The sequence below is a fragment of the Temnothorax longispinosus genome, chromosome 6 (genome assembly GCF_030848805.1).
Source record: "Temnothorax longispinosus isolate EJ_2023e chromosome 6, Tlon_JGU_v1, whole genome shotgun sequence".
NCBI lineage: Eukaryota > Metazoa > Arthropoda > Insecta > Hymenoptera > Formicidae > Temnothorax > Temnothorax longispinosus.
This window is the reverse complement of record NC_092363.1, coordinates 18,219,322-18,231,721: the sequence shown is the minus strand read 5'-3', so window position 1 is coordinate 18,231,721 and position 12,400 is coordinate 18,219,322. Positions and strand designations below refer to the sequence as shown.

The 12,400-nt window shown below is 37.1% G+C and overlaps 2 protein-coding genes across 2 annotated transcripts; both read left to right on the top strand.

The window, feature by feature from the left end:
- Positions 1 to 631: 631 nt before the first annotated feature.
- Positions 632 to 6,643, top strand: Mybbp1a (MYB binding protein 1a). The gene is made up of 10 exons (XM_071780061.1): positions 632 to 858; positions 979 to 1,173; positions 1,264 to 1,659; positions 1,951 to 2,534; positions 2,635 to 2,747; positions 2,827 to 3,350; positions 3,481 to 4,131; positions 4,208 to 4,456; positions 4,542 to 4,975; positions 5,091 to 6,643. The coding sequence occupies exons 1-10, from the start codon at positions 652 to 654 to the stop codon at positions 5,515 to 5,517; spliced, it is 3,780 nt and encodes a 1,259-aa protein (XP_071636162.1). The 5' UTR covers positions 632 to 651; the 3' UTR covers positions 5,518 to 6,643.
- Aldh (Aldehyde dehydrogenase) lies at positions 6,428 to 12,398 on the top strand. The gene is made up of 8 exons (XM_071780062.1): positions 6,428 to 6,643; positions 9,373 to 9,618; positions 10,037 to 10,283; positions 10,419 to 10,753; positions 10,851 to 10,988; positions 11,096 to 11,260; positions 11,338 to 11,495; positions 11,585 to 12,398. The coding sequence occupies exons 1-8, from the start codon at positions 6,545 to 6,547 to the stop codon at positions 11,730 to 11,732; spliced, it is 1,536 nt and encodes a 511-aa protein (XP_071636163.1). The 5' UTR covers positions 6,428 to 6,544; the 3' UTR covers positions 11,733 to 12,398.
- Positions 12,399 to 12,400: the final 2 nt, after the last annotated feature.

Here is a 12,400-nt window from a genome sequence, read left to right as displayed (position 1 = left end):
TAGGTACACTATTATTTATCTCCCAACAAAGAAAAGATTAGATTAAAGGCGACGAATTATCTATGGCTGCGGTCCACTTGACGCTACAAATGCTTCGAAGCATTCCTCTTCTCTTATCTTTCAATGAAGAAAGAAGGAGAAGAAGGACGCTCCAAAGCATTTGTAGCGTCAAGTGGACCGCAGCCTATATATAGTTAAAAATTTTAGTGATTCCGAAATTAATCCCGGAAGTTAATCGACTAAATTAACTTGTCAAGTAATATCTGTGCTACATTTTATTAACGTAGATAGAATCATTCATTTTTTCATCATTTAACGTATGCAACATGATTAGATTAGATAGATAACAAATTGTATTGTTCAAAATTTTGCTTTGCAATCATTTCTGCCGGTAAATTAATCGCCGATTAAGTTACGTCCACTTCTATCAATGCAGATTAACTTCAATCTCTTTCTTCTTCTAATTTTCAGAACTAAGAAAAGGTAAAAAATAAGTCAAACCAAAATTAAAGTTAATCTACTTTGATGGGAATAAACATTAATCGGAGCAGGTATTCAGAATGCAGTCGTCCCTTTGTCTCCCTCGTCGATTCGCGCGTTTGACCAACGTAGTCGCCGCACCGCCGCCTGGAGAACGTCGGGAAAAGGAAGATGTCCGCCGCCGCGATGCACGTACCGCGCGACACGCACATGGCAGAGACGATCGCGGACCACGCGGACGATTCCGCCGGATGGCGGAAGCCCGACAGGATGAACTCGACCATACTGGACAATTTTAACAAACTGAAGGACGGCAACGACTCCGTCAGGCTGAACGCCGGAGTCGCGCTGCTAAATTATCTGCGCCAACATAACGCGGTAAATTAATACGTTAACCTCATTGTGCTACTTAAATTATATATAAAAAAAAAAAAGATCTAATTTGTATGAGATATTCCTGACCGATTCTCACGTCGCACCATTAATCTGTCCTTGCAGGATCAGGATGACAAGGAGTTGAATTACGCGCTGGTTAGACTGGTGCGCAGTCTGGGCTCCTCGATGACGGTCACGAGAAGGGGGTTCTACAGCACCCTGACAGTCTACCTGATGATGCATCCCGACACACCGGTGGAGAAACTTCTGTCTATAATGAATTCCCAGTTGCACCCGGCTGGCAGTAATCCTAAGAGCGTAAGACCTACAATCCTGTGTTTGTTTTGTTTGATTTGAAAGAAAAAATGATATTTTTAATATAATACACTTGAATTTTTATTTCCATAGGAGAACGCCGATGTATACATGGGACGTATACTGCTGTGTGGCGCGTTGATAAGGTCCAAGTTACTTGCTCGCAACAGTGTCGAGATACAACAGCAGATTACAGAAATCCTGGTGAATGCTGGCAAACAGCGCAGCTATCTGTCATTTATCTCCGTTATGTTTCTCAGCGAGATTATCGGTCAGTTTGATACTGAATTTATGAAGAATGTCTGGCCAATTGTCGAGAAGGAAATTGGCAAGCCATGGTCCGAACAAACTTTAGATACGTTTTATGTGCTGCTTATTGTTAGAGATAAGCATCCGTTGCTGGTTAATCATAAATTTTTAAAAGAACACTTGGGTGTGAAGGAGATTATTACCAAGGAGTCTATGGAAGATATTGTTAAACTATTGACGGTACGTCATTTTTAATGGGGTTTTAATAATCATCTTTCTATTGTAGATTTCCATTCATTGTAGCTTTTATGACAATATTACTCAATTACTTTGGGATTTGTTTTTTGCTTTTGCTTTTATCATAGTGAAATAATGTACAATCAAAATTGCTTATATATGGAGAGGCAATCAAATCTGGGTCTTTTACCTGACAAGTATCTGCTCTAAGCATCTCCGAATAATTTTTAATAAGAATAAGAATGTATGTTTGAGTTATGTATTACCGTACAGTATAATTTTTTTTGTTATTAGGCTTTACCTAGAATTATTTCTTACCATCATCCAGTGTTCAAGCTGTTTTGTGAAAAGCTAGTAGCGACCGAGCTTGTGGCAGACTTCTGGAAAGGCATCGATCAGAGATTTCTAAAACCATCGAAGAGTGATGAATATATCGCTGTGGAAATTTTACGACTAATTCTTGTTAACGTTACGGATAAAACTATAATTCCAACATTATTATCGCCGAATCTTCTACAACACATGTTAAAAAGATTTTCTAACTGCAAGAGGAATAATAACGATGAAGTTTTGGTAGCATTCAGAAAAGTTTTACACTTGATAGTGTCTGCTACGAATGACAATGACATGAAGACGAAAGTACAGCTGAGTATATTGAAGAAGCTTATATTGCATCCTGGTGATTTGATGATAGAAAAGAAGACGGGTGTCAAGGTGACCCAAATAATTACGGGAAATCTGAAGTTAGATGGTATCAAGAAATTGGGCCAATTGTATAGAAATATTATAGAGAATAGGGCAACTAAAGATAGAGAAGGTACAAAGGCGGAATTGTGGACAAACGCTGAGCGAAGTTACTCAGCGCAACTATTAACAAGGTTAGTATAATTGGCACACAAATATATGATAATATTTATTATCAATAGATTTTTTAAAAATAATTTAATATCTAATATTAAACGTGCATTCTTCTGTTAGATTAATAGGTCGTCAAGAGACGTTCTCAGATCAGGACTGGAGACTTGAGCAACTGACGTTCTTGTTCTACTATGGATTGTGTGAAGTGTCGAATGTTGGTGCAGAACTAGCGCGTAAGTATATTATATATGTATATATATATATATTTTTTTTTTAATTATAAGCCAAAATTAATTTAATTCTTGTTTTCAGAACAATTTAAAGATTGTTTTTATCGTGCCCTGGATCATAAATTACCAAAATTGGATAATGCACGAAATCTGTTAAGCGCACTCGTTCATGATAGAGATTCGAAATTGCGATTAAACGTGATACAATTAAGATCGCCATTAAACGACGCAGCATTTGATGCTTGGGACAAAGTGATAAACTTGATTGAAAAACTGGAGAAAAACACAAAAAATTCGGAAGCCTTGCCGATATTTCATACAATGAATTTACACATGGGTCTACAATTGTTCTCAGATCCTGAAATGGCAATTATGTCGATTAATGAACTTCAGTGTTGTTACGAGAGATTAAGTAAAAAGTCCAAGGGACATAAAAGGCTTGAAAATACAACTACGGAAGAGGAACCAGAATGGGTCGAAGTAGTAGTGGATCTTTTGTTATCTCTTTTGTCGAAGAACGATCATTTATTCCGTTCATTAGTTGGCTGTGTGTTTCCACATATCTGTCCGTATCTGACTCCATCTGCAGTTCACCAGATATTGGCTGTAAGCTTTTATTTATATAATTTTTATAAAATTAGTTTATTTAACTAAAAAGGAAAATTATTAATTTATTAATTCTGTTTAGCATGGAAAAATTCATAAGTTACAGTATATTTGTTATATTTTATTTCAGGTATTAGATATAAAAAATACTCAAAAGACACTTACCACAAAGCAAAATGACGATGAAGATTCCTCAGGTATAGAGAGCGAATCGGAGGAGGGCGAGGATGAGGAGGAGGAAGAGGAGGAAAGTATTTCAAACGATGAAATTTTATCAAAGAGTGAATCTGAGTCTGACGGAAGTGAGGACAAGGATGAGGATGAAGATGAAGATGAGACAGTGACCGATAAATTGAGAATGGCGCTACATCAGGCTCTGGGTGACGCCGCAATGCAAACCGACGACGAAGACATCGACGTAGATCAAATAGACGAGGAAGAGGGCAAGCGGTTGGATGAATCATTAGCAGCGGCGTTTAAGATTCTCCGGGAGAACCGTCAAGCTCGTTCTAAGAAGCAAGGAAAAACGAGCCAGGCATTGATGCATTTCAGAGCTCGCGTTATAGATTTGTTATCTATTTATTTAGATATTTGCCCGTCTATGGCGGTCACTCTAGATATGATCGTGCCACTCTTCGCTCTGCTGGAATTCTGTATAAAGGATCCGCATCAGGATCCGCTCGCGCATAGAATTCGGGCTTGCTTGAAAAAATTGTCAACGGTGAAGAAGTTTAAAGATACAATGGGAGTTGACGATGCTTTGCTAATGACAGTGTTAAAGGTAATTATTTTTAGCGATTAAGTGCAAGTCGCTGATTAAATGCTGATTGAACGATACATGATATATCTCTTTTAAGGCTTTGATCGAAAAAGGAGAGCGTTCTGCTTCGGTCTGTCAAGAACTCAACGATAAATTGGCAGAATGCTGCACTTTCCTCGTAAGGTGCGCGCAACAAGCTAACTTGTCTACTAAGAGCATTGTAGAAATTTATGGTCAAAATTTAACTGCGTTCTTTAAGAAGAGAGATTGTGTGCTTTCGTCCATGTTGTTTAAGGGTGTATTACAGTTGTGTTGGGAGGATAATTGGCAGCTGGCACCTCTGCTGGTATGTATTAAAATGAATGTATCTTTTAATGTTTCCTAATATATAAAATAGAGCTCGTCTTACAAAATTTCATCTAATTGTTTAGGTGGACTTTGCTTTTGACAGCAGTATTCGATACTTCCGTAGGAATCAAGCGCTGGAGTTGTTATTAATTTTCTACAACAATAATCGACTGCTGAACATGGATACGAAATATGCCGACGTGAGAATGAAATTGGAAACGACGCTTTGTAAAAACACCATAGACACACTCAAAGAGACATGTGATCTACGTGTGAACGATAACGGACAATCTGCTTCGTGCAATAATGTTAGCGCACGGAAAAAAGTTCTGCAGAAATTTATCGGGCATCTTCTGATGCTGTTGCGCGTCGTTTATGGACGTCATTTGCCACAAGCATGGGATTGGCAAGCCGTTAAAGCGGCGTTAATAAAATACAGAAGTCAAAACGCTCTTTCCGGAGATGCGAAAACTGCCTATAAGAAGCTGGCAGCAGAGATTGGAGTACCTCTCAATATGTAAGTATAATAACAAATATCCGATTCTCTGAAATTTTCTTGTTTGTATCACATATACACGCTTCTTTATTTAACTTCTGGGATTTTTTGTACTTCATTTAATTCGTATCGTCAGGCCATCAACGAAGGGCGATACTAAGCTGAATAGTAATACTGTTACTACACAAAGTAACGGCAAACAAAGCAACGTCGTACCTCAAAACGGAAAAGCAAGTGATTCGGAAGAGGAGGAAGAACAAGAAGAGGCGCAAAGTAATAATGATCAGAGGAAAAAGAGAAAGAATAAGAGTAGACAGAGGGACAAGCGATTACTGAAGAAAGAGGCGCGTGAGTTACGCGCGAAAGTTATGTCTCAAGATATAGAGCTGTTTAAATTTAGCAGTGTCAGTTTACCGGCGAACGAAGACGCGACGGAAGTTTGTCAAAACGGGAGTTCACACGACAAGTCTACCCGACAGAGCTCGACAACGCCACGGAAGAGGGAACGGGCGACGGAGGGCGATCGCGAGTCTAAAAGAAGAAAAAGTACCAATCGTGCTTGATACAACTTATAAACTTGCAAAAATAAAAGATGTCAAAACACATACAGCACGAGAATCGGGATGAATGTTTAGAATACGCTTGTCCTGTGTTTCAGATTTCGACGGGGTATTTTTATACGCGAAATAAGACCTGTATAAGAGTTATAATTAAATTATGTTACGAAAAACGAAATAATTAGCGATACATTGATGCTTCAAAATGTTGATTTTGTTTTCTTTATTTCTTTATTTGATTGAATAATAGAATTTAGTGTACGCGAGATCAAACTGGCTTTTCGGTCAGTTAGCGTCTAGAGATTCACAGAGATTTCACAACAACCGTCATCAAACTATTATAGTCTTGCCATAATTATATCTATATTGTTATTTTAATTGGCTCGAATAATTTCGAAAATTTTTCGACGGATATTTCTGATTGTATCGTTAGAAAAGTTTACGCGGACAATTTTCATCAATATATGTTAAGTATATTGTACTCTGTCTTTAATTATTTATACAGATACACAATTCTTCGTTATCTCGCTAAAACAATCATAATAAATTTAAATGTCTAAGCGTATCCTAAACACTCGTCGGAATATTTTTTACTCAAATGCTCTCGTTTTGTACAATGTATAATAACGTTTTGTATATTATAAATAACTCCCATGTATATTATAAATAACTCTGTGTACAAAGAATGTACATATAAATCTTGATACGCGTGAATCTCTTGAAATTATATACGTCGTCAGTTACGTCAATTAATGTCAGTTAGCGAGTTCTTTTATGTAACGAACGGCCGTTTAATGCTACACGTGTAAAGAAACTAAGAGAAACAACGCGGCCGTCGGAATGTTACTAGTCTATTGTCAAGCCGAAGTGGAGCACGCGCGCTCGGCTCCGGCCAAACCACTAGACCTTCGTGTTTCTGCGGAGGAGCGAGGGAGAAGAGCCGGAACTGCCGGAAGAGCGTCGAGGTCGAGTCGAGTTGTCGGATGCGGATCAGTCTTCTGCCGCCGACCCGAGGGAACGTCTCGCCGACGACATGCTGCGCTTGCTGAAGAGATTTCAACATCTGCGACGCTGCTACTCGTCCGCGGCTCTGCCGGCGCCGGACACGAGCCCGCCGATTCTGTACACGGGCGTAAGTTGCGAAAATCTATTGCGAGATATGTACGGGTATGGCGACTGCGTTTCGCGAGAGGCGAGTCCAGGGGGTTAAAAAAGAAAAGAGGAGGCTGAGATCGAGATGCCACACACGGCTCTCGCAGATGGGACCGCTTGTAAAAGCGGAATAGACACGGAATATTTTCGGAGGTCTATTAATGGACCTTTTTTTCCTAAAAAAATTTGCGCGTCTCGGCGGTTGGACAGCGTGATATATTTATATGTAGATTATATTATTTATACGATGACCCCGTAATAGTCCAAGAGCGGTATTTCAAGTTCATGGCGAGCAAATTTTTCGCAAAGGCGTTTTTCGACACGCGATCCACGTCGTCAGGGTCGTCGTGTCAGCGCGTGTTAGTAGAAATGCGGGCGGAGAGTTTGCCAACGATTTTAACGATCGAATAATGCAAGGTAACTTGAGCAAAATGCGACGCGCGCTGATACCAATTGACGACAGGAAATTGCGGATCCGGTATCGATAATTGTACTGTTATGTTTCTGTGATAGTCATGATAGCTTTGCGATTTTAGGAAAGTAGAGGTTTTGTGAGCGTGAGCTTCAACAGGCTTGAAATCGGGCGCCGATTCGCGGCAATTTCAGCTCGAAATCCGCGAACCGGTTTGTTTGCTTTATCGGCATTATAGTCATTTCTACAAATATGTAGATTAAGTTTAATCTCGGTTTGACTTACTTCTTATCTTTTACAAAAAGATAAAAAGTATTTACTATATAAGTTCCAGAGATTTGAAGTAATCTCAGTTGATCTACATTGGTAGAAGTAAAAGAATGACGTCGAATGACGATTAAATTCCGATTAACGGCTAATCTGGCAATTAATATGTCGAGTCATGTACTATTGCTTATTTGAATGGAATTATTAATGTTTCGTTGTTTAATATGTAAGAAGAAGAAATTAAATTATAAGGAACAACGAGTTACATTTAGTTCGAAATTTTGCTTTAAACTGATTAAATTCACTGTCAGTTAAGTTAAACAGAACTTGGTTGGACACCTTTTTAATCTGCTCAAAGAAGATTCTCCTCTTTTTAGCATTTGTAAACCGCTAATTTGTTGTATTATTATATAAATATATAAATAATAACAGTTAAAGAAGACTTGAGATATAATTCGCGTTACATTTTAGAATAAATCTCTTTTTAATTTAATTTATATAACTCCATTTTTCTATTTGTTATTGAACTCAATTTATAACTATTTTTTAAATATTTTATTGCTTAATTTATAATTTTGTATTTTCTGTCTTTTTCTATTTATAATTTAATTTAACGTATCAATTTTCATTTTTTGTATTCTGCTTCCATTTATAATTAAATTTAACTCATATTTTTCTATTTTCTTCTGTTTATAATTTAATTTTATTTACATTTTGTATTTATCGTGCATAAGTACTTTTTATGCGCGTGTATACATTTCTAACAATAAATTTACCTGTGTTCCTACGCACGATTCTATATACCTGAAGACGTCATAAAGCTTGAAAAATGCCATAAATTAAGGTCCGTAAAATTAAAGAGGTTTTTGTTTTTGATCATTTACGCTTTGATTTACGATGCGAGGACGTCGACATCTAAAACGATTTTTTTTGGCCGTTTATTTCTCACTGGATTATTCATATTAAAAAATGAAAGAAGAAAAAAGATAATGCTGCATTCATTATTGCGTAAGAACACACTACGAGTGAATGACTCGGCCAATTAAAATGGATAAATATACCTCTTCAAGGTGGTATATACGTTTTTTTTTTTATTTTCTAATTCAACGCGTTCGGATTTATTTCAGGCCTGAACTTTAGACATTTCCATCTTTTGATTTATGGCTTCGTGTGTCGCTAGTATGAAAAAATTGCGGAGAATTTACATATCAAACATATTGAAATATGGCTCACAATCAGTTCTCGATATTGACGACGGTATTGTATTGTTATCTAATCGTCGTATGCTTTGTTGCATAGTGATCAGCGTAATATTTCCCGGCGACCCGGCGATGAATCAACGAGAATTAACAAATAAAGGGATTTAACGAGCGATCGATGAATTTTTAACGGATTTCACTCTCATTTAGTTTAATAAGTAAAAGTAAAGGGAGATATATGCCATATGCCATATATTATGAAAATCAAGCGTTCACAGTTTTTTTATGCAACAGATTTAACTCGAGAGAAACAGCTTATCGAAGACTCGAGCTTCTCTCGCTTTATCTTGTAACAAGAGACTGTTATTCCGTACGCTATCAAAATGTAAAGATTGGGAAATGCTTGATCTACACTGGACTGTGTTCAATTAACTTCTGAAACGGCGCGGATACCGCCATTTCAGTCAACTCAAGTTTGCATAAATTAACGTATAATACGGAATTACATAATTCATGATAATATCCTCTAAGCAATCCTTCTGAGCAAACCGAAGCAATAACAAGTATTAAATAAGCGACTATTTACATACACACGTTCTCGCGATACGCGCGATATTTTTACCGCGAGATCGATGCAAATCGTCGCTTATTTAATACTTGTTATTGCTTCAGTTTGCTTAGATTAGAAAATATTCTCACAAGAAAGAGCGAAACTGTATATAGTGCGCTTCGTAACGTACGATGTGTATGCGACACGTTTCCTATATGTTATGTATAAGAAACGCACTGTGATGGGAGTACATTGCATAAATGGATTTCATTTCGTTGCAGATATTCATCAATAACGAATGGCACAAATCCAAGAGCGAGAAGACATTTCCCACCGTCAATCCCGCGACCGGTGAGGTGATCGCCGAGGTGCAGGAAGGCGATAGCGTGGACGTTGATTTTGCGGTGCAGGCTGCCAATAAGGCCTTCAAAAGGAATTCACCATGGAGAACCATGGACGCCTCCCAAAGGGGAGTTCTCTTGAACAAACTGGCAGATTTGATCGAGCGCGATCATAAATACATTGCGGTATAATACGATATTGATAATTAATACTATTAATATTGATATTTAATAAAAGAATCGGGATTATCGACATTTTAACGATAGACGATCTTTAGAGATCAAGCTAAGAATGTTTATGTCTTTTAATTTTATATATTCTTTTGTTTTAAATCGATGCGAAGAGATCGCAAAGTATTTTTTCGACCTTTGTTCGTCGATCTAATCTAAGTAACTGATAATAATGTATAGTTATAAGTTACCTATTCTATAAGTAAAATCATTATTCACGATCAATTATTCACAATGTGCATAATGTATCATTTGTTATGTAAACTACCACGGAGTTTTTCGAAGTTACTTTTGGGTCGAAAAAATTAATGAATATTCGGCTTGTGTCCAAAGTTTTTACAATCAAGCTAATTCGTTATCTATTACATTTCAGTCCTTAGAAACTTTAGACAACGGAAAACCTTATTCGAGCGCGTACAGCGTAGACGTGCCCATGAGCGCTGGAGTGTTGAGATATTATGCGGGATGGGCCGATAAGAATCATGGAAAAGTTATCCCAGCCGACGGAAAAGTCTTCGCATATACTAGACACGAGCCAGTAGGAGTATGCGGTCAAATTATTCCCTGGAATTTCCCTTTCTTGATGATGGCATGGAAGATAGCACCAGCTTTAGCTACAGGTGACCACGGACATACAAATTATATATATTTTATTATAAAATTTTAATCCCTTTGTGGTTCCGTCACAATTAATGAAATCTTTGGGATAAGTTCTGTAGTGCACATAACATTGAAATCATTATTTTATTCCTTAGGAAACGTCATTATTCTGAAACCTGCTGAGCAGACTCCGTTAACGGCTCTTTATATGGCACAATTGACTAAGGAAGCTGGATTTCCTGATGGAGTGGTCAATGTCGTTCCTGGTTATGGTAAAACCGGTGCCGCGTTAGTCGCTCACGACAAGGTCGACAAGATCGCGTTTACGGGCTCTACCGAGGTCGGCCAGCTAATAAAGCAAAATGCTGCTATACACAAGTTAAAGAGAACTACGCTGGAGTTAGGTGGAAAATCTCCTAATATCATTCTTAAAGATGTCGATATAAATCAGGCGGTGGAGACAGCGCATTTTGGATTATTTTTTAACATGGTAAATTACTTTGACGTATCATTTACGCACGGGTGACTCCTCTTCATTCTTTCTCTAATTTTCTGTTTCGCTCATTTTCAAATTAAATTTCCGCCAGGGTCAATGCTGTTGTGCAGGCTCAAGAACCTTCGTTCAATCGAACATCTACGATGAATTCGTCGAAAAAAGTGCGCTTCGCGCTAAAACTAAGCCCGTGGGAGATCCGTTTGACTTGAAAATAGAACAAGGGCCGCAGGTATGTTCGAATTCGTACAGATTAGATTATCAATTGACACATAATTAGCATTAATATATAATCGTGTAATTGAAATTATTGTTATGCTATTTATATCGTTGTTTAAGATTGACGAGGAGCAGTTAAACAAAATTATGCGTCTGATAGAAACTGGTAAAGAACAAGGCGCTAACTTGGTAACAGGCGGCGAGCGCATTGGCGATAGAGGCTATTTCGTTGCTCCAACGGTATTTGCAGATGTTCAAGACGATATGACTATAGCCAAAGAGGAGGTAAGCATTAAGATCATATTTAACCTGTAAGATGTGACGTAACATATTTAAAAAGAATCTACGCTGTTTCTTTGCAGATCTTTGGTCCGGTTCAGCAAATCCTGAAGTTCGACGATTTGGAAGAAGTAATTGAACGCGCAAATAACACCGATTACGGATTAGCTGCTGCAGTTTTTACGAAAGATCTTAATAAAGCGAATTATATAGTGCAAGGTCTTCGCGCCGGTACCGTGTGGTAAGTCGTTTGGAAATATTACAAAGAATGAAAGCTGTGAGCCCTAAAAAAAAATATATAAATTAATCTCGTTGTTAATTTTTGTACAGGGTCAACACATACAATGCGATAATTCCTCAAGTGCCGTTTGGTGGATACAAAATGTCTGGACACGGCAGAGAACTTGGAGAATACGGACTTGAGGCATACACGGAAGTAAAAAGCGTAATAGTTCAACTTGAGGTGAAAAATTCATAAAAGTATATCAAGGTCGCTATCAAAAAGTTATTTTACAAGCATTTTATACCGCAAAAAGACCAAGTGTGATTGTACAGGTATTTTTTATATAATTTTAAAATTTATTACAGATTTTTAATCTGTTGTATTGCAGTTAAAGTTTTTGCATTTTCCATGTATAAAAGTACTTACAGATTGTGAATACAATTCGTAATTCAGTTATGAATTACGAGCACACATAAAGCAATAGCTTTTGTAACATAAGCTGCAATATGCATGTATAACAAAGAAAGCATCGCACAAAATATTTTAAATTCTTGATTATATATTCTTAAAAATATTCTATAAATATTTTTTATTATTATAAAACTTTACTTTCTAGTTTTATTTCATTTTGTCCATTCTATTCCCACTTGAGCATAATGAATGTTATACATTAAGGAAAGTTTTCTCAAACAAATTATCACAATGTAGAGCTTGCTGTTATTTGTGTGAAATTACACGCTTCAGTAGATTTTGCAAACAAAGACAAAACAGAGATTACAAATGTGCCATGCTTCTTGCAAACCTCGCTCACACTTTGCTGAATAAGTACAACTTAAACACTTTTAAAATTAAGACAATTGTATTTTCTTATTTTTTAAGTTTATAACTTAAAGTTTATAAATAAAATATCATTAAAAATCACT

Bases quoted from the DNA above. Each gene is read 5' to 3' on its own strand.
- Mybbp1a (XM_071780061.1), top strand. From the start codon at position 652: ATGTCCGCCGCCGCGATGCACGTACCGCGCGACACGCACATGGCAGAG. The intron at 859-978 runs GTAAATTAATAC...CTGTCCTTGCAG, and splicing joins ATCTGCGCCAACATAACGCG to GATCAGGATGACAAGGAGTT. The intron at 1,660-1,950 runs GTACGTCATTTT...TTTTGTTATTAG, and splicing joins ATATTGTTAAACTATTGACG to GCTTTACCTAGAATTATTTC.
- Aldh (XM_071780062.1), top strand. From the start codon at position 6,545: ATGCTGCGCTTGCTGAAGAGATTTCAACATCTGCGACGCTGCTACTCG. The intron at 10,754-10,850 runs GTAAATTACTTT...AATTTCCGCCAG, and splicing joins TTGGATTATTTTTTAACATG to GGTCAATGCTGTTGTGCAGG. The intron at 11,496-11,584 runs GTAAGTCGTTTG...ATTTTTGTACAG, and splicing joins CTTCGCGCCGGTACCGTGTG to GGTCAACACATACAATGCGA.